This window comes from Schistocerca cancellata, unplaced genomic scaffold (assembly GCF_023864275.1).
Source record: "Schistocerca cancellata isolate TAMUIC-IGC-003103 unplaced genomic scaffold, iqSchCanc2.1 HiC_scaffold_1100, whole genome shotgun sequence".
In the NCBI taxonomy this organism is placed as follows: Eukaryota; Metazoa; Arthropoda; class Insecta; order Orthoptera; family Acrididae; genus Schistocerca; species Schistocerca cancellata.
The window spans coordinates 5,474,635-5,494,089 of NW_026047099.1; the positions used below are offsets into that span (position 1 = coordinate 5,474,635).

General features: G+C 52.3%; 1 protein-coding gene and 12 non-coding genes across 13 annotated transcripts; all 13 read right to left on the reverse strand.

Moving 5' to 3' along the window:
* Nucleotides 1-1,380: 1,380 nt before the first annotated feature.
* On the reverse strand, nucleotides 1,381-2,804 carry LOC126154636 (uncharacterized). The gene is made up of 3 exons (XM_049916167.1): nucleotides 2,756-2,804; nucleotides 2,237-2,366; nucleotides 1,381-2,065 (listed from the first exon to the last, which is right to left on the reverse strand). The coding sequence occupies exons 1-3, from the start codon at nucleotides 2,802-2,804 to the stop codon at nucleotides 1,381-1,383; spliced, it is 864 nt and encodes a 287-aa protein (XP_049772124.1).
* Nucleotides 2,805-3,386: 582 nt separating this feature from the next.
* Nucleotides 3,387-3,505, reverse strand: LOC126155505 (5S ribosomal RNA). The gene has a single exon (XR_007532963.1). It is a non-coding gene; the product is annotated as a 5S ribosomal RNA (ribosomal RNA).
* An 866-nt stretch (nucleotides 3,506-4,371) lies between these two features.
* Nucleotides 4,372-4,491, reverse strand: LOC126155348 (5S ribosomal RNA). Its single transcript, XR_007532847.1, has one exon. It is a non-coding gene; the product is annotated as a 5S ribosomal RNA (ribosomal RNA).
* An 859-nt stretch (nucleotides 4,492-5,350) lies between these two features.
* LOC126155506 (5S ribosomal RNA) lies at nucleotides 5,351-5,469 on the reverse strand. The gene has a single exon (XR_007532964.1). It is a non-coding gene; the product is annotated as a 5S ribosomal RNA (ribosomal RNA).
* Nucleotides 5,470-6,326: 857 nt separating this feature from the next.
* Nucleotides 6,327-6,445, reverse strand: LOC126155507 (5S ribosomal RNA). The gene has a single exon (XR_007532965.1). It is a non-coding gene; the product is annotated as a 5S ribosomal RNA (ribosomal RNA).
* An 857-nt stretch (nucleotides 6,446-7,302) lies between these two features.
* Nucleotides 7,303-7,421, reverse strand: LOC126155508 (5S ribosomal RNA). Its single transcript, XR_007532966.1, has one exon. It is a non-coding gene; the product is annotated as a 5S ribosomal RNA (ribosomal RNA).
* An 857-nt stretch (nucleotides 7,422-8,278) lies between these two features.
* On the reverse strand, nucleotides 8,279-8,397 carry LOC126155509 (5S ribosomal RNA). The gene has a single exon (XR_007532967.1). It is a non-coding gene; the product is annotated as a 5S ribosomal RNA (ribosomal RNA).
* Nucleotides 8,398-9,257: 860 nt separating this feature from the next.
* Nucleotides 9,258-9,376, reverse strand: LOC126155510 (5S ribosomal RNA). Its single transcript, XR_007532968.1, has one exon. It is a non-coding gene; the product is annotated as a 5S ribosomal RNA (ribosomal RNA).
* An 857-nt stretch (nucleotides 9,377-10,233) lies between these two features.
* On the reverse strand, nucleotides 10,234-10,352 carry LOC126155511 (5S ribosomal RNA). Its single transcript, XR_007532969.1, has one exon. It is a non-coding gene; the product is annotated as a 5S ribosomal RNA (ribosomal RNA).
* Nucleotides 10,353-11,215: 863 nt separating this feature from the next.
* Nucleotides 11,216-11,334, reverse strand: LOC126155512 (5S ribosomal RNA). The gene has a single exon (XR_007532970.1). It is a non-coding gene; the product is annotated as a 5S ribosomal RNA (ribosomal RNA).
* An 864-nt stretch (nucleotides 11,335-12,198) lies between these two features.
* LOC126155515 (5S ribosomal RNA) lies at nucleotides 12,199-12,317 on the reverse strand. The gene has a single exon (XR_007532972.1). It is a non-coding gene; the product is annotated as a 5S ribosomal RNA (ribosomal RNA).
* An 858-nt stretch (nucleotides 12,318-13,175) lies between these two features.
* LOC126155516 (5S ribosomal RNA) lies at nucleotides 13,176-13,294 on the reverse strand. Its single transcript, XR_007532973.1, has one exon. It is a non-coding gene; the product is annotated as a 5S ribosomal RNA (ribosomal RNA).
* Nucleotides 13,295-14,159: 865 nt separating this feature from the next.
* Nucleotides 14,160-14,278, reverse strand: LOC126155517 (5S ribosomal RNA). The gene has a single exon (XR_007532974.1). It is a non-coding gene; the product is annotated as a 5S ribosomal RNA (ribosomal RNA).
* Between the last annotated feature and the right edge of the window lie 5,177 nt (nucleotides 14,279-19,455).

Sequence of the window (19,455 nt, forward strand, 5' to 3'; positions counted from 1 at the left end):
CTAGCCTTAACGGCGGCAGAAACATCAGCAGCTGTAAAACGCTCATTTAAAAGAAGTCTATCCTGACGCGTTAAAATAGAAGGCAGGTCGTGTAAAAACATCTGCAAGGAGGCTTCATTCAAAGGTTGAGATTGAAAGAGATTAGAGTAGTGATCGTAAATTTCGTCCTGAATCACCCGGCAATCTGAAGTCCTAAGACCGTCACGCGTTATCCAGTCGGTGAATAAAAGTTTTTCACGCCGCAGACGGGCCCGTCGTAAATGATACAATGAAAGCGGTTCCCCCAAAGTGGGATCGAAAGGCCTGCTACGGACAACAGAGCCCTGTGCCTTCCGATGCAGATGGTTTAAAATCTTCGTCTTAATTTTCCGTAACGTGGGAAGGAGTTCAGGGCGGTCGGTAACCCGAGTAATTAAATCCTGTAAACAATCGCGATAGAAAGCGACCGTCATCACTTCCCAATGGGCCTTGTCACGACAGTAATTAATGAGCAGAGTACGAATAGCCGGTTTAGCGTGACGGAGCCACCAATCGACAGTAGAACCCGCCTGTGGGCGGCTCTGAAGAAGTTGGTGCCACAACAAATGCACCTGTTCGACAAGACTGACGTCATCCAAAACACTAACATTGAATTTCCAGTAGGATCGCGAACGTTCTGGGCGAACAGACGGAACATTAAAAGCACACAAATAACCACAATGATCCGAAAAAGCGACGGGAGCAACTTCTGCCTGCAAGATTTGAGCAGCGAGGTCCGGCGATATATAAAATCTGTCCAATCTACTATGCCCAGTAGGATAAAAATAAGTAAAACCTGTAGCAGTCGGACTAAAACAAAGCCACGTGTCCTCAAGTTTAAAAGTGTCAACTAAAGTTTGCAGTGCAAGACACTTATTCGCCGTCGGCTCCTGGTCGGCATCACGCAAGACACAATTAAAATCACCACCTAAGATGATCCGTCGGTGGTTTCGATGGAAGAGCTGACATAAATCATGATGGAAAAAAGTATCCCTCAGACGTTTATTGTCAGTTCCAGAGGGGGCATACACGTTAACAAAAAATATGTCGCAGATAACACATGCCAACCCTCGTCCATTCGGTAAAATTTCTACGTGTTTATACTCTAAACCGGGCGTGATTAAAATAGCCGTACCAAAGGTCGCTTCCGGATCAATATTAAGAATTACATTATAGGCAGTAAGATGCGGGACAACGTCAGCTGTTATTTCTTGAAGGAAAACCACATCGCAACGAGCAGATTGCAAAAAGTGTAAGAGGGCGTGAACTTTACGGTCACTTCGGATGTGATTGATATTAAGGGTGAGGACGCGTAACTGGTGGAATGCACGCGTCAGGGTGGACTCTGTAACTTAAGCGGAACTAGAAAAAGTGATCCTCCTCCACATCATCAGACCACTGCATGGTGTCCGAAGGAGCAGGTGCGGCGTCCGGAACGGGCCGGGAAGCGGGGGCGGTGGGCACCGACACAGGTGGACCGTGTACGAAAGGTGCGTCGCGACGCTCTTGGACCAAAGTATCCGTCAGTCCCTCAACCGCCTGGTCGAAGGTGACGTCGACGCCCTCAGTGGGCGCCGTTTTCGAACGCTTCTTTGACCTTTTACGCTTCGGTTTTGGATCGGCAGGGGCGGACTGAGTGGAAGCTTGGGACACCTCACTTTCGGCACCGCTAGCATCCGCCTCGCCGGCGGTGGACGGGCCCGGCTGTGACGGCAATTTCCGCTTGTCTGTCGGCGGGGCGGGGACTGAAATCGGCCGTGGTGACGCGACCAACATTTCAGAAGTCTCCGGAACGGGCACGTCCGAAACACTGACGGCTGGCAAATCAGCAATACGGACCTCGCGAGGGGTGTGATCGGCAGGTAAACTTTGTTCTGACACAACCGGGGGAACGACAACTGTGGGCGGAGTCACATTGTCAGACACAGGAGCCTCAGCTGCAGGAGCGGCAGAAACCGGTCGGTCGGGCGGGGTGATCGAGGGGGGTCCAACCAACGCGCCCGCATACGTGGAGGTATCAGCAGCTTCGCGCGGCAGCTGAGCCGGCCTGCGTAAAGTGCAGGTTTGTCGCAAATGATCTGTTTTGCCACACACGGAGCACGTCTGCGGCTGCCCACTATAGCTGAGGAAAGCGCGCGTGCCAGCAATGAGCAAATACGACGGTATATGTTTCTTCAAATCTACACGGACCGTCCGAACACCACTCAGAACCCGGTACCTAAATCCTGCAGGCCACACATCATTCTCCACACTAAGCACGGTGCCAAATTCTCCGAGTTTACGAGCAATGGCCTCATTTGGGCATTCGAACGGAACATTATAAACTTTCACATTTCGAATGCCGAAGCCTGCCGGCAGAATCAAAACATCAGACAAAGCACCGTCCACGTGCTTAAACTTCTTAACTCCACCACTTTCGGTAACAAGCTTGTCTACAAAATCCGCGGTCGGAAGTTTCAAAAATACAGAGTTTTGAATAAAGTCAAGCTGGATACCGATCAAATCAGATTCGGGAATACGCAATTCGGAAAATACCCATTCGTGTACATCAAAAGGCGACGGTCTAGCCGCGTTCCTATCAAAAACACACTGTACGGAGTTAGCACGATTCATAATAAAGCGTCAATAAACTTACAGGAACTAGTAGAGAAGAGAGAACGCTGCGAGGCGCAGCACCAAACACGCGACGAAGACACCGCCTGCAGCACACGAAGGTGTCAGCAGGCACGAGCCTAACACACGTCCGGCTGGGCGCGTGCAGCCTTCGACACTAGCGGAGGACGCATCTTGTCCCTGGTGTTCAGCGGAGGGCCTGTGCGGGGTGTGGCAGTGTCGTGCTGGAGGGCGCCACTGGTAGCGATGTGGGCTTCCTCGCCTCGCCTCGCCTCGCCTCACACCAGGTGTCTGCGTAGTTTGCAGTGCATTCGCACCATTCCTATCCCTGTCCCTGTCCCCGTCCCGACTTGTCCCGACTTTGCTCGACTGCCGCTCGCTGCCGCTCGGGTCGTGGTCCATATGACAGCGCAAGCACGACAAACGTCTGCGGGACGAGACGAGACGAGACGAGACGAGACGAGACGACTAAGGAATAAATTCGTGGTTACAAATCAAATTTGGAACTCTACACTCCTACACAACAATAGGCGGTGACGTATTTCAGAAATCACCTGCCGATTCGTACTGTTTTGTCGTTTTCAAAGTCATCTTGGCAAACTTGGTTAGCACATTCTCCCTCAAACTGAGTTAATTACTGCATTTTCGTACCATTACAGTAGTTTAAAAGGCTTAAGGAAGCATCTTTGTCACAACAGAAAGGTAGTTTGAAAATTGGGCTGGCGACATCACAAAAACAAAAAAAACAGGAAGGAAGCCAACAGCACCCGGGTTTCCCAGGCGGTCACCCATCCAAGTACTAGCCGGGCCCGATGATGCTTAACTTCGGTGATCGGACGAGAACCGGTGTATTCATCATGGTATGGCCGTTGGCGCTCATCTAATGTAGGAGCACGGCAGAATTCGCGTTCGGCTTTTCTCCCAACACACAAAATGTTAGTTTTCGGCCGCATTTGACGAAAGCGCTTCCTTCCGCAACCGCCAGTTCCTCGAGGACGGCGCGGGGAGGCGCGCCCGGCATCCCAGCAGAGTGACGGCCGAATTGGCGGGCGCACCGCCGCGTGTGTGAGACGCACTGCTGCTCGTTGCACCCCCTGTCATTCGCTGGGCGCGTGTAGCCTTCGACACTAGCGGAGGACGCATCTTGTCCCTGGTGTTCAGCGGAGGGCCTGTGCGGGGTGTGGCAGTGTCGTGCTGGAAGGCCCACTGGTAGCGATGTGGGCTTCCTCGCCTCGCCTCGCCTCGCCTCGCCTCGCCTCGCCTCTTCTCACACCAGGTGTCTGCGTAGTTTGCAGTGCATTCGCACCATTCCTATCCCTGTCCCTGTCCCCGTCCCGACTTGTCCCGACTTTGCTCGACTGCCGCTCGCTGCCGCTCGGGTCGTAGTCCATATGACAGCGCAAGCACGACAAACGTCTGCGGGACGAGACGAGACGAGACGAGACGAGACGACTAAGGAATAAATTCGTGGTTACAAATCAAATTTGGAACTCTACACTCCTACACAACAATAGGCGGTGACGTATTTCAGAAATCACCTGCCGATTCGTACTGTTTTGTCGTTTTCAAAGTCTTCTTGGCAAACTTGGTTAGCACATTCTCCCTCAAACTGAGTTAATTACTGCATTTTCGTACCATTACAGTAGTTTAAAAGGCTTAAGTAAGCATCTTTGTCACAACAGAAACGTAGTTTGAAAATTGGGCTGGCAACATAACAAAAAAAAAAAAAAACGGGAAGGGAGCCAACAGCACCCGGGTTGACCCAGGCGGTCACCCATCCAAGTACTAGCTGGGCCCGATGATGCTTAACTTCGGTGATCGGACGAGAACCGGTGTATTCATCATGGTATGGCCGTTGGCGCTCATCTAATGTAGCAGCACGGCAGAATTCGCGTTCGGCTTTTCTCCCAACACACAAAATGTTAGTTTTCGGCCGCATTTGACGAAAGCGCTTCCTTCCGCAACCGCCAGTTCCTCGAGGACGGCGCGGGGAGGCGCGCCCGGCGTCCCAGCAGAGTGACGGCCGAATTGGCGGGCGCACCGCCGCGTGTGTGAGACGCACTGCTGCTCGTTGCACCCCCTGTCATTCGCTGGGCGCGTTCAGCCTTCGACACTAGCGGAGGACGCATCTTGTCCCTGGTGTTCAGCGGAGGGCCTGTGCGGGGTGTGGCAGTGTCGTGCTGGAAGGCCCACTGGTAGCGATGTGGGCTTCCTCGCCTCGCCTCGCCACGCCTCGCCTCGCCTCGCCTCACACCAGGTGTCTGCGGTGTTTGCAGTGCATTCGCACCATTCCTATCCCTGTCCCTGCCCCCGTCCCGACTTGTCCCGACTTTGCTCGACTGCCGCTCGCTGCCGCTCGGGTCGTGGTCCATATGACAGCGCAAGCACGACAAACGTCTGCGGGACGAGACGAGACGAGACGAGACGAGACGACTAAGGAATAAATTCGTGGTTACAAATCAAATTTGGAACTCTACGTTCCTACACAACAATAGGCGGTGACGTATTTCAGAAATCACCTGCCAATTCGTACTGTTTTGTCGTTTTCAAAGTCTTCTTGGCAAACTTGGTTAGCACATTCTCCCTCAAACTGAGTTAATTACTGCATTTTCGTACCATTACAGTAGTTTAAAAGGCTTAAGGAAGCATCTTTGTCACAACAGAAAGGTAGTTTGAAAATTGGGCTGGCGACATCACAAAAAAAAAAAAACAGGAAGGGAGCCAACAGCACCCGGGTTTCCCAGGCGGTCACCCATCCAAGTACTAGCCGGGCCCGATGATGCTTAACTTCGGTGATCGGACGAGAACCGGTGTATTCATCATGGTATGGCCGTTGGCGCTCATCTAATGTAGGAGCACGGCAGAATTCGCGTTCGGCTTTTCTCCCAACACACAAAATGTTAGTTTTCGACCACATTTGACGAAAGCGCTTCCTTCCGCAACCGCCAGTTCCTCGAGGACGGCGCGGGGAGGCGCGCCCGGCGTCCCAGCAGAGTGACGGCCGAATTGGCGGGCGCACCGCCGCGTGTGTGAGACGCACTGCTGCTCGTTGCACCCCCTGTCATTCGCTGGGCGCGTGTAGCCTTCGACACTAGCGGAGGACGCATCTTGTCCCTGGTGTTCAGCGGAGGGCCTGTGCGGGGTGTGGCAGTGTCGTGCTGGAGGGCCCACTGGTAGCGATGTGGGCTTCCTCGCCTCGCCTCGCCTCGCCTCGCCTCGCCTCTTCTCACACCAGGTGTCTGCGTAGTTTGCAGTGCATTCGCACCATTCCTATCCCTGTCCCTGTCCCCGTCGCGACTTGTCCCGACTTTGCTCGACTGCCGCTCGCTGCCGCTCGGGTCGTAGTCCATATGACAGCGCAAGCACGACAACCGTCTGCGGGACGAGACGAGACGAGACGAGACGAGACGACTAAGGAATAAATTCGTGGTTACAAATCAAATTTGGAACTCTACACTCCTACACAACAATAGGCGGTGACGTATTTCAGAAATCACCTGCCGATTCGTACTGTTTTGTCGTTTTCAAAGTCTTCTTGGCAAACTTGGTTAGCACATTCTCCCTCAAACTGAGTTAATTACTAATTTTCGTACCATTACAGTAGTTTAAAAGGCTTAAGGAAGCATCTTTGTCACAACAGAAAGGTAGTTTGAAAATTGGGCTGGCGACATTACAAAAAAAAAAAACAGGAAGGGAGCCAACAGCACCCGGGTTTCCCAGGCGGTCACCCATCCAAGTACTAGCCGGGCCCGATGATGCTTAACTTCGGTGATCGGACGAGAACCGGTGTATTCATCATGGTATGGCCGTTGGCGCTCATCTAATGTAGCAGCACGGCAGAATTCGCGTTCGGCTTTTCTCCCAACACACAAAATGTTAGTTTTCGGCCGCATTTGACGAAAGCGCTTCCTTCCGCAACCGCCAGTTCCTCGAGGACGGCGCGGGGAGGCGCGCCCGGCGTCCCAGCAGAGTGACGGCCGAATTGGCGGGCGCACCGCCGCGTGTGTGAGACGCACTGCTGCTCGTTGCACCCCCTGTCATTCGCTGGGCGCGTGTAGCCTTCGACACTAGCGGAGGACGCATCTTGTCCCTGGTGTTCAGCGGAGGGCCTGTACGGGGTGTGGCAGTGTCGTGTTGGAGGGCCCACTGGTAGCGATGTGGGCTTCCTCGCCTCGCCTCGCCTCGCCTCGCCTCGCCTCTTCTCACACCAGGTGTCTGCGTAGTTTGCAGTGCATTCGCACCATTCCTATCCCTGTCCCTGTCCCCGTCCCGACTTGTCCCGACTTTGCTCGACTGCCGCTCGCTGCCGCTCGGGTCGTGGTCCATATGACAGCGCAAGCACGACAAACGTCTGCGGGACGAGACGAGACGAGACGAGACGACTAAGGAATAAATTCGTGGTTACAAATCAAATTTGGAACTCTACATTCCTACACAACAATAGGCGGTGACGTATTTCAGAAATCACCTGCCGATTCGTACTGTTTTGTCGTTTTCAAAGTCTTCTTGGCAAACTTGGTTAGCACATTCTCCCTCAAACTGAGTTAATTACTGCATTTTCGTACCATTACAGTAGTTTAAAAGGCTTAAGGAAGCATCTTTGTCACAACAGAAAGGTAGTTTGAAAATTGGGCTGGCGACATTACAAAAAAAAAAAAAAAACAGGAAGGGAGCCAACAGCACCCGGGTTTCCCAGGCGGTCACCCATCCAAGTACTAGCCGGGCCCGATGATGCTTAACTTCGGTGATCGGACGAGAACCGGTGTATTCATCATGGTATGGCCGTTGGCGCTCATCTAATGTAGCAGCACGGCAGAATTCGCGTTCGGCTTTTCTCCCAACACACAAAATGTTAGTTTTCAGCCGCATTTGACGAAAGCGCTTCCTTCCGCAATCGCCAGTTCCTCGAGGACGGCGCGGGGAGGCGCGCCCGGCGTCCCAGCAGAGTGACGGCCGAATTGGCGGGCGCACCGCCGCGTGTGTGAGACGCACTGCTGCTCGTTGCACCCCCTGTCATTCGCTGGGCGCGTGTAGCCTTCGACACTAGCGGAGGACGCATCTTGTCCCTGGTGTTCAGCGGAGGGCCTGTGCGGGGTGTGGCAGTGTCGTGCTGGAGGGCCCACTGGTAGCGATGTGGGCTTCCTCGCCTCGCCTCGCCTCGCCTCGCCTCGCCTCTTCTCACACCAGGTGTCTGCGTAGTTTGCAGTGCATTCGCACCATTCCTATCCCTGTCCCTGTCCCCGTCCCGACTTGTCCCGACTTTGCTCGACTGCCGCTCGCTGCCGCTCGGGTCGTAGTCCATATGACAGCGCAAGCACGACAAACGTCTACGGGACGAGACGAGACGAGACGAGACGAGACGACTAAGGAATAAATTCGTGGTTACAAATCAAATTTGGAACTCTACACTCCTACACAACAATAGGCGGTGACGTATTTCAGAAATCACCTGCCGATTCGTACTGTTTTGTCGTTTTCAAAGTCTTCTTGGCAAACTTGGTTAGCACATTCTCCCTCAAACTGAGTTAATTACTGCATTTTCGTACCATTACAGTAGTTTAAAAGGCTTAAGGAAGCATCTTTGTCACAACAGAAAGGTAGTTTGAAAATTGGGCTGGCGACATTACAAAAAAAAAAACAGGAAGGGAGCCAACAGCACCCGGGTTTCCCAGGCGGTCACCCATCCAAGTACTAGCCGGGCCCGATGATGCTTAACTTCGGTGATCGGACGAGAACCGGTGTATTCATCATGGTATGGCCGTTGGCGCTCATCTAATGTAGCAGCACGGCAGAATTCGCGTTCGGCTTTTCTCCCAACACACAAAATGTTAGTTTTCAGCCGCATTTGACGAAAGCGCTTCCTTCCGCAATCGCCAGTTCCTCGAGGACGGCGCGGGGAGGCGCGCCCGGCGTCCCAGCAGAGTGACGGCCGAATTGGCGGGCGCACCGCCGCGTGTGTGAGACGCACTGCTGCTCGTTGCACCCCCTGTCATTCGCTGGGCGCGTGTAGCCTTCGACACTAGCGGAGGACGCATCTTGTCCCTGGTGTTCAGCGGAGGGCCTGTGCGGGGTGTGGCAGTGTCGTGCTGGAGGGCCCACTGGTAGCGATGTGGGCTTCCTCGCCTCGCCTCGCCTCGCCTCGCCTCGCCTCTTCTCACACCAGGTGTCTGCGTAGTTTGCAGTGCATTCGCACCATTCCTATCCCTGTCCCTGTCCCCGTCCCGACTTGTCCCGACTTTGCTCGACTGCCGCTCGCTGCCGCTCGGGTCGTAGTCCATATGACAGCGCAAGCACGACAAACGTCTGCGGGACGAGACGAGACGAGACGAGACGAGACGACTAAGGAATAAATTCGTGGTTACAAATCAAATTTGGAACTCTACACTCCTACACAACAATAGGCGGTGACGTATTTCAGAAATCACCTGCCGATTCGTACTGTTTTGTCGTTTTCAAAGTCTTCTTGGCAAACTTGGTTAGCACATTCTCCCTCAAACTGAGTTAATTACTGCATTTTCGTACCATTACAGTAGTTTAAAAGGCTTAAGGAAGCATCTTTGTCACAACAGAAAGGTAGTTTGAAAATTGGGCTGGCGACATTACAAAAAAAAAAAAAACAGGAAGGGAGCCAACAGCACCCGGGTTTCCCAGGCGGTCACCCATCCAAGTACTAGCCGGGCCCGATGATGCTTAACTTCGGTGATCGGACGAGAACCGGTGTATTCATCATGGTATGGCCGTTGGCGCTCATCTAATGTAGCAGCACGGCAGAATTCGCGTTCGGCTTTTCTCCCAACACACAAAATGTTAGTTTTCGGCCGCATTTGACGAAAGCGCTTCCTTCCGCAACCGCCAGTTCCTCGAGGACGGCGCGGGGAGGCGCGCCCGGCGTCCCAGCAGAGTGACGGCCGAATTGGCGGGCGCACCGCCGCGTGTGTGAGACGCACTGCTGCTCGTTGCACCCCCTGTCATTCGCTGGGCGCGTGTAGCCTTCGACACTAGCGGAGGACGCATCTTGTCCCTGATGTTCAGCGGAGGGCCTGTGCGGGGTGTGGCAGTGTCGTGCTGGAAGGCCCACTGGTAGCGATGTGGGCTTCCTCGCCTCGCCTCGCCACGCCTCGCCTCGCCTCACACCAGGTGTCTGCGGTGTTTGCAGTGCATTCGCACCATTTTTATCCCTGTCCCTGTCCCCGTCCCGACTTGTCCCGACTTTGCTCGACTGCCGCTCGCTGCCGCTCGGGTCGTGGTCCATATGACAGCGCAAGCACGACAAACGTCTGCGGGACGAGACGAGACGAGACGAGACGAGACGACTAAGGAATAAATTCGTGGTTACAAATCAAATTTGGAACTCTACACTCCTACACAACAATAGGCGGTGACGTATTTCAGAAATCACCTGCCGATTCGTACTGTTTTGTCGTTTTCAAAGTCTTCTTGGCAAACTTGGTTAGCACATTCTCCCTCAAACTGAGTTAATTACTGCATTTTCGTACCATTACAGTAGTTTAAAAGGCTTAAGGAAGCATCTTTGTCACAACAGAAAGGTAGTTTGAAAATTGGGCTGGCGACATTACAAAAAAAAAAAAAAAACAGGAAGGGAGCCAACAGCACCCGGGTTTCCCAGGCGGTCACCCATCCAAGTACTAGCCGGGCCCGATGATGCTTAACTTCGGTGATCGGACGAGAACCGGTGTATTCATCATGGTATGGCCGTTGGCGCTCATCTAATGTAGCAGCACGGCAGAATTCGCGTTCGGCTTTTCTCCCAACACACAAAATGTTAGTTTTCAGCCGCATTTGACGAAAGCGCTTCCTTCCGCAATCGCCAGTTCCTCGAGGACGGCGCGGGGAGGCGCGCCCGGCGTCCCAGCAGAGTGACGGCCGAATTGGCGGGCGCACCGCCGCGTGTGTGAGACGCACTGCTGCTCGTTGCACCCCCTGTCATTCGCTGGGCGCGTGTAGCCTTCGACACTAGCGGAGGACGCATCTTGTCCCTGGTGTTCAGCGGAGGGCCTGTGCGGGATGTGGCAGTGTCGTGCTGGAGGGCCCACTGGTAGCGATGTGGGCTTCCTCGCCTCGCCTCGTCTCGCCTCGCCTCGCCTCTTCTCACACCAAGTGTCTGCGTAGTTTGCAGTGCATTCGCACCATTCCTATCCCTGTCCCTGTCCCCGTCCCGACTTGTCCCGACTTTGCTCGACTGCCGCTCGCTGCCGCTCGGGTCGTAGTCCATATGACAGCGCAAGCACGACAAACGTCTGCGGGACGAGACGAGACGAGACGAGACGAGACGACTAAGGAATAAATTCGTGGTTACAAATCAAATTTGGAACTCTACACTCCTACACAACAATAGGCGGTGACGTATTTCAGAAATCACCTGCCGATTCGTACTGTTTTGTCGTTTTCAAAGTCTTCTTGGCAAACTTGGTTAGCACATTCTCCCTCAAACTGAGTTAATTACTGCATTTTCGTACCATTACAGTAGTTTAAAAGGCTTAAGGAAGCATCTTTGTCACAACAGAAAGGTAGTTTGAAAATTGGGCTGGCGACATTACAAAAAAAAAAAAAAAAACAGGAAGGGAGCCAACAGCACCCGGGTTTCCCAGGCGGTCACCCATCCAAGTACTAGCCGGGCCCGATGATGCTTAACTTCGGTGATCGGACGAGAACCGGTGTATTCATCATGGTATGGCCGTTGGCGCTCATCTAATGTAGCAGCACGGCAGAATTCGCGTTCGGCTTTTCTCCCAACACACAAAATGTTAGTTTTCGGCCGCATTTGACGAAAGCGCTTCCTTCCGCAACCGCCAGTTCCTCGAGGACGGCGCGGGGAGGCGCGCCCGGCGTCCCAGCAGAGTGACGGCCGAATTGGCGGGCGCACCGCCGCGTGTGTGAGACGCACTGCTGCTCGTTGCACCCCCTGTCATTCGCTGGGCGCGTGTAGCCTTCGACACTAGCGGAGGACGCATCTTGTCCCTGGTGTTCAGCGGAGGGCCTGTGCGGGGTGTGGCAGTGTCGTGCTGGAGGGCCCACTGGTAGCGATGTGGGCTTCCTCGCCTCGCCTCGCCTCGCCTCGCCTCGCCTCGCCTCGCCTCTTCTCACACCAGGTGTCTGCGTAGTTTGCAGTGCATTCGCACCATTCCTATCCCTGTCCCTGTCCCCGTCCCGACTTGTCCCGACTTTGCTCGACTGCCGCTCGCTGCCGCTCGGGTCGTGGTCCATATGACAGCGCAAGCACGACAAACGTCTGCGGGACGAGACGAGACGAGACGAGACGACTAAGGAATAAATTCGTGGTTACAAATCAAATTTGGAACTCTACATTCCTACACAACAATAGGCGGTGACGTATTTCAGAAATCACCTGCCGATTCGTACTGTTTTATCGTTTTCAAAGTCTTCTTGGCAACCTTGGTTAGCACATTCTCCCTCAAACTGAGTTAATTACTGCATTTTCGTACCATTACAGTAGTTTAAAAGGCTTAAGGAAGCATCTTTGTCACAACAGAAAGGTAGTTTGAAAATTGGGCTGGCGACATTACAAAAAAAAAAAAACAGGAAGGGAGCCAACAGCACCCGGGTTTCCCAGGCGGTCACCCATCCAAGTACTAGCCGGGCCCGATGATGCTTAACTTCGGTGATCGGACGAGAACCGGTGTATTCATCATGGTATGGCCGTTGGCGCTCATCTAATGTAGCAGCACGGCAGAATTCGCGTTCGGCTTTTCTCCCAACACACAAAATGTTAGTTTTCAGCCGCATTTGACGAAAGCGCTTCCTTCCGCAATCGCCAGTTCCTCGAAGACGGCGCGGGGAGGCGCGCCCGGCGTCCCAGCAGAGTGACGGCCGAATTGGCGGGCGCACCGCCGCGTGTGTGAGACGCACTGCTGCTCGTTGCACCCCCTGTCATTCGCTGGGCGCGTGTAGCCTTCGACACTAGCGGAGGACGCATCTTGTCCCTGGTGTTCAGCGGAGGGCCTGTGCGGGGTGTGGCAGTGTCGTGCTGGAGGGCCCACTGGTAGCGATGTGGGCTTCCTCGCCTCGCCTCGCCTCGCCTCGCCTCGCCTCTTCTCACACCAGGTGTCTGCGTAGTTTGCAGTGCATTCGCACCATTCCTATCCCTGTCCCTGTCCCCGTCCCGACTTGTCCCGACTTTGCTCGACTGCCGGTCGCTGCCGCTCGGGTCGTAGTCCATATGACAGCGCAAGCACGACAAACGTCTGCGGGACGACACGAGACGAGACGAGACGAGACGACTAAGGAATAAATTCGTGGTTACAAATCAAATTTGGAACTCTACACTCCTACACAACAATAGGCGGTGACGTATTTCAGAAATCACCTGCCGATTCGTACTGTTTTGTCGTTTTCAAAGTCTTCTTGGCAAACTTGGTTAGCACATTCTCCCTCAAACTGAGTTAATTACTGCATTTTCGTACCATTACAGTAGTTTAAAAGGCTTAAGGAAGCATCTTTGTCACAACAGAAAGGTAGTTTGAAAATTGGGCTGGCGACATTACAAAAAAAAAAAACAGGAAGGGAGCCAACAGCACCCGGGTTTCCCAGGCGGTCACCCATCCAAGTACTAGCCGGGCCCGATGATGCTTAACTTCGGTGATCGGACGAGAACCGGTGTATTCATCATGGTATGGCCGTTGGCGCTCATCTAATGTAGCAGCACGGCAGAATTCGCGTTCGGCTTTTCTCCCAACACACAAAATGTTAGTTTTCGGCCGCATTTGACGAAAGCGCTTCCTTCCGCAACCGCCAGTTCCTCGAGGACGGCGCGGGGACGCGCGCCCGGCGTCCCAGCAGAGTGACGGCCGAATTGGCGGGCGCACCGCCGCGTGTGTGAGACGCACTGCTGCTCGTTGCACCCCCTGTCATTCGCTGGGCGCGTGTAGCCTTCGACACTAGCGGAGGACGCATCTTGTCCCTGGTGTTCAGCGGAGGGCCTGTGCGGGGTGTGGCAGTGTCGTGCTGGAGGGCCCACTGGTAGCGATGTGGGCTTCCTCGCCTCGCCTCGCCTCGCCTCGCCTCGCCTCGCCTCGCCTCTTCTCACACCAGGTGTCTGCGTAGTTTGCAGTGCATTCGCACCATTCCTATCCCTGTCCCTGTCCCCGTCCCGACTTGTCCCGACTTTGCTCGACTGCCGCTCGCTGCCGCTCGGGTCGTGGTCCATATGACAGCGCAAGCACGACAAACGTCTGCGGGACGAGACGAGACGAGACGAGACGACTAAGGAATAAATTCGTGGTTACAAATCAAATTTGGAACTCTACATTCCTACACAACAATAGGCGGTGACGTATTTCAGAAATCACCTGCCGATTCGTACTGTTTTGTCGTTTTCAAAGTCTTCTTGGCAACCTTGGTTAGCACATTCTCCCTCAAACTGAGTTAATTACTGCATTTTCGTACCATTACAGTAGTTTAAAAGGCTTAAGGAAGCATCTTTGTCACAACAGAAAGGTAGTTTGAAAATTGGGCTGGCGACATTACAAAAAAAAAAAAAACAGGAAGGGAGCCAACAGCACCCGGGTTTCCCAGGCGGTCACCCATCCAAGTACTAGCCGGGCCCGATGATGCTTAACTTCGGTGATCGGACGAGAACCGGTGTATTCATCATGGTATGGCCGTTGGCGCTCATCTAATGTAGCAGCACGGCAGAATTCGCGTTCGGCTTTTCTCCCAACACACAAAATGTTAGTTTTCAGCCGCATTTGACGAAAGCGCTTCCTTCCGCAATCGCCAGTTCCTCGAAGACGGCGCGGGAAGGCGCGCCCGGCGTCCCAGCAGAGTGACGGCCGAATTGGCGGGCGCACCGCCGCGTGTGTGAGACGCACTGCTGCTCGTTGCACCCCCTGTCATTCGCTGGGCGCGTGTAGCCTTCGACACTAGCGGAGGACGCATCTTGTCCCTGGTGTTCAGCGGAGGGCCTGTGCGGGGTGTGGCAGTGTCGTGCTGGAGGGCCCACTGGTAGCGATGTGGGCTTCCTCGCCTCGCCTCGCCTCGCCTCGCCTCGCCTCTTCTCACACCAGGTGTCTGCGTAGTTTGCAGTGCATTCGCACCATTCCTATCCCTGTCCCTGTCCCCGTCCCGACTTGTCCCGACTTTGCTCGACTGCCGCTCGCTGCCGCTCGGGTCGTAGTCCATATGACAGCGCAAGCACGACAAACGTCTGCTGGACGACACGAGACGAGACGAGACGAGACGACTAAGGAATAAATTCGTGGTTACAAATCAAATTTGGAACTCTACACTCCTACACAACAATAGGCGGTGACGTATTTCAGAAATCACCTGCCGATTCGTACTGTTTTGTCGTTTTCAAAGTCTTCTTGGCAAACTTGGTTAGCACATTCTCCCTCAAACTGAGTTAATTACTGCATTTTCGTACCATTACAGTAGTTTAAAAGGGTTAAGGAAGCATCTTTGTCACAACAGAAAGGTAGTTTGAAAATTGGGCTGGCGACATTACAAAAAAAAAAAAAACAGGAAGGGAGCCAACAGCACCCGGGTTTCCCAGGCGGTCACCCATCCAAGTACTAGCCGGGCCCGATGATGCTTAACTTCGGTGATCGGACGAGAACTTTTTTTTTTTTTTTTTTTTTTTTTTTTTTTTTTTTTTTTTTTGATCGGACGAGAACTTTTTTTTTTTTTTTTTTGAGAGTATTTTTTTTTTTTCAACTAAATATACTTCATTGTAAGAGCAGGCCAGGGTGGCGGTGGAGGCAAAGTGGGCGGGGGTCGCAATCCGAGGCCCGGCCACAGTGTCTCCCTCGCCCTCCCAACCCAAGAAACAGGGAATAACGGAAAAGGTGGTGTATTGTACTCTCTTAATTTTTTTTTTTTTTTTTTTTTTTTTTTTTGTGTGAGATCAGCATTTTTCTTATTGGTTTCTTTTTTTTTTTTTCTTTATTTTTTTTTTTTTTTTGTATTTTTTTTTTTTTTTTGTTGAGATCCTTTAGGAGAACAAAGGTCCATTGTGGCCAGCGGAAACATGTCCAAAACGATGTGAGAAAGGAATACCATCCGCTGAAGGTGTGGATATAACGTGAGGAAGGAAGAACGCAAACGCGAAACACAAATAAAAAACCATTCTAGAAGGACAATGACCACAAGTCAGCAGCGGAGGCCTCCCGCCGCAAGAGAAAAGCAAAAGTAAAGAGACTCTCAAAGAAAATTTAAAAATAAAAAACACACACGAACGAGCACACTATACGTGCCAAATATGTCCGGCGCACGGTAAAGGTGAATTCTACACAATTCCGGCAGCAGCAAACATATTTCGTCTTCTCGATAAGCTTGATTTCCGTGCCCAAGAGGCAACCGTTTCAACACAAAATATCTTTAAGCACCGTCTCACAGTTCAGGGACAAGGCAATTGACAGTCCTGCAATAGTCACAAAAATTTAGGAAAAGTCAGCAATTAGGGAACAAATCGTCAAATCCAGGAGAGAAAAAAAAAAAACCAATATGGCAATCCTAAGGACAACCTCCCAAAATGGCGGAAGATTAGTCGAGCCGGTGAGACAAATTAACTGTCATACATCAAGAATAGAACAATGATATCATTCCGCACATTCCACCAAAAGGAACAGTGGAATGGAAAGTACATAATCATGGCAGGAGAGAAATATGTAATTTGGTAAAGGCGGTCCGTAGAGGTACATCTAAAAATCGGGCATAATTGGAAACATACTGCGGGTTACGTTTCTCCCGCCCATAGTAGTCCCAAAGATACGTCAAAAACTGCAAGCGATCCATGAGTCGAAGAGAAAAAATCGCATGTGCAGCATGCGCAGCGATCCACACGGTAGCGTTTCTCTTGGTGGCAGGATACGGCCGCCAGTCGGGAACCAGGATATACAAAGGCTGTATGGCACGCGGGGTAGTCCGATTGATCAATGCCAACATCTCACGGGTGGCATCCCATACCTCTTGAAACTGGGGGCACACAAAACGGTGTTCGATCGTGTCCTCAGCCGCGCACCGCCCGCAGAGGCCACTCGGGAGGAGATTGATTGCGTGGAGTTTCGCATTCGTGGCAACGGTGCGATTCACAACTTTATACCAGGTGGCCCGAACATCGGATGTCAACAATTTACTGGAAATGTTGGACCACACCGTCCGCCAATCGCATTGCGGCAGCCTCAACTCCCATTTGTTAGTCGGCAGAGTTCCGCGGAGGGCCTCTGCGATCGCGCTGACGCTACCCCTGCGCCGGTCGTCGCCTATCAGATAGCTAGTGTGGAGGAAATACTGGCGAACGAAATTCAATCTGTACGGGATAGCCTGGACAGAGACAGGCGCGCGGAGAGAAGCAGGGCGGTAAAGGTCGAAGAGTACCGACGTGGGGCTAAGCCCCGCATTGGCTATTACACGGTTGGTTCGGTGGAGCAAAAGGGCAGCACACTTTGAAGGAAAATCAACCATACCGACGCCGCCCCTGTCCGGCGGGAGCGTGCAAATATTGTAGGCGACTTTAAAGATTTCGCCTCGCCAGACCAACCAAGAAACAGCATGCTTGATTGCCCGTTCAATCTCCTTCGGCACCGGCAAAACTTGAGCCAAGTACCAGGCCTTGGCCAACACCTGGGTATTTACAACCGAAGCTCTATCCAGCAAAGACAAATTTCGTTTGGCGGCAGCCTGAGTCGCCGCTCGTACAGAATATAACACCGCGCGCCAATTTATCACCGCCATTTGTTGTACATTGGCAGTCATCTGGATCCCGAGAATCTTATGTCGCAACCTTACGGTATACCAATCACGACGGACAGCCCTCATGGTCGCAGTAAGCGGCAGTAAGATGGACTTACGGGGGTTCACAACCGCACCCGATGCCGTTTCAAATTGGTGAAGAATGAGGCGGAGCGTATCAATATCATCGGGACGTTGGATAAAAACACCCAAGTCGTCCGCATACGCCCGACAGACAAGCGAACCCGTACCAAACGGGACACCGTGGCAAACATTTGTTATCTTACGGATCAGAGGATCCAACGCTAAAACGAATAATCCCATGGAAAGTGGGCACCCTTGGCGGACGGATCTGTTCATCCTGAGGACATCACCGGCCTGGCCATGAAAAAGGATTCTGGATGTAGCCGATTTCAGAAGGTTAGATATCACATGCGTGAATGTTAAACCAAATCCAAACTTAGACATGACCCGCCGCAAGTACTCGTGACTAATTCTATCAAACGCGTTATGAAAATCAATGGAAAGTATCGCAGCCCGGCCGCCACGGCGTGACGAGGCAGAAGCGATACACTCACGATACGCGAGTACAGCGTCATAAATATTCCGTCCAGGTACGGCACACGATTGAGAAGGACTAATGACGGTCTTCAACGCCGGCCGCAAACGGTGGGAAAAGCAGCGTGCTATGATTTTATAATCGGCGTTTAAGAGTGTGATCGGCCGTAAAGTCACCGCACTTGGGATGCCAGTGGTTTTCGGGATGAGGACGACGAGACCCTCTAAAAATTCTTCCGGCACATCGAGACCATTATGTATTTCATTCACCATGGCAACAAAAGTATCAGTTAAAAGACCGGAAAATTTCACATAAAATTCCACAGGAATGCCGTCATGGCCAGGGGCCTTTCCCTTCGGGCTAGCCTTAACGGCGGCAGAAACATCAGCAGCTGTAAAACGCTCATTTAAAAGAAGTCTATCCTGACGCGTTAAAATAGAAGGCAGGTCGTGTAAAAACATCTGCAAGGAGGCTTCATTCAAAGGTTGAGATTGAAAGAGATTAGAGTAGTGATCGTAAATTTCGTCCTGAATCACCCGGCAATCTGAAGTCCTAAGACCGTCACGCGTTATCCAGTCGGTGAATAAAAGTTTTTCACGCCGCAGACGGGCCCGTCGTAAATGATACAATGAAAGCGGTTCCTCCAAAGTGGGATCGAAAGGCCTGCTACGGACAACAGAGCCCTGTGCCTTCCGATGCAGATGGTTTAAAATCTTCGTCTTAATTTTCCGTAACGTGGGAAGGAGTTCAGGGCGGTCGGTAACCCGAGTAATTAAATCCTGTAAACAATCGCGATAGAAAGCGACCGTCATCACTTCCCAATGGGCCTTGTCACGACAGTAATTAATGAGCAGAGTACGAATAGCCGGTTTAGCGTGACGGAGCCACCAATCGACAGTAGAACCCGCCTGTGGGCGGCTCTGAAGAAGTTGGTGCCACAACAAATGCACCTGTTCGACAAGACTGACTTCATCCAAAACACTAACATTGAATTTCCAGTAGGATCGCGTACGTTCTGGGCGAACAGACGGAACATTAAAAGCACACAAATAACCACAATGATCCGAAAAAGCGACGGGAGCAACTTCTGCCTGCAAGATTTGAGCAGCGAGGTCCGGCGATATATAAAATCTGTCCAATCTACTATGCCCAGTAGGATAAAAATAAGTAAAACCTGTAGCAGTCGGACTAAAACAAAGCCACGTGTCCTCAAGTTTAAAAGTGTCAACTAAAGTTTGCAGTGCAAGACACTTATTCGCCGTCGGCTCCTGGTCGGCATCACGCAAGACACAATTAAAATCACCACCTAAGATGATCCGTCGGTGGTTTCGATGGAAGAGCTGACATAAATCATGATGGAAAAAAGTATCCCTCAGACGTTTATTGTCAGTTCCAGAGGGGGCATACACGTTAACAAAAAATATGTCGCAGATAACACATGCCAACCCTCGTCCATTCGGTAAAATTTCTACGTGTTTATACTCTAAACCGGGCGTGATTAAAATAGCCGTACCAAAGGTCGCTTCCGGATCAATATTAAGAATTACATTATAGGC

Coding starts and splice junctions, on each gene's coding strand:
- LOC126154636 (XM_049916167.1), bottom strand. CDS start 2,804: ATGCGTCCTCCGCTAGTGTCGAAGGCTGCACGCGCCCAGCCGGACGTG. Junction 2,367..2,755: donor ACGCGCCCAGCCGGACGTGT/GTTAGGCTCGTG, acceptor TTCTGCCGGCAG/GCTTCGGCATTCGAAATGTG. Junction 2,066..2,236: donor GTGTGGCCTGCAGGATTTAG/GTACCGGGTTCT, acceptor CACTTTACGCAG/GCCGGCTCAGCTGCCGCGCG.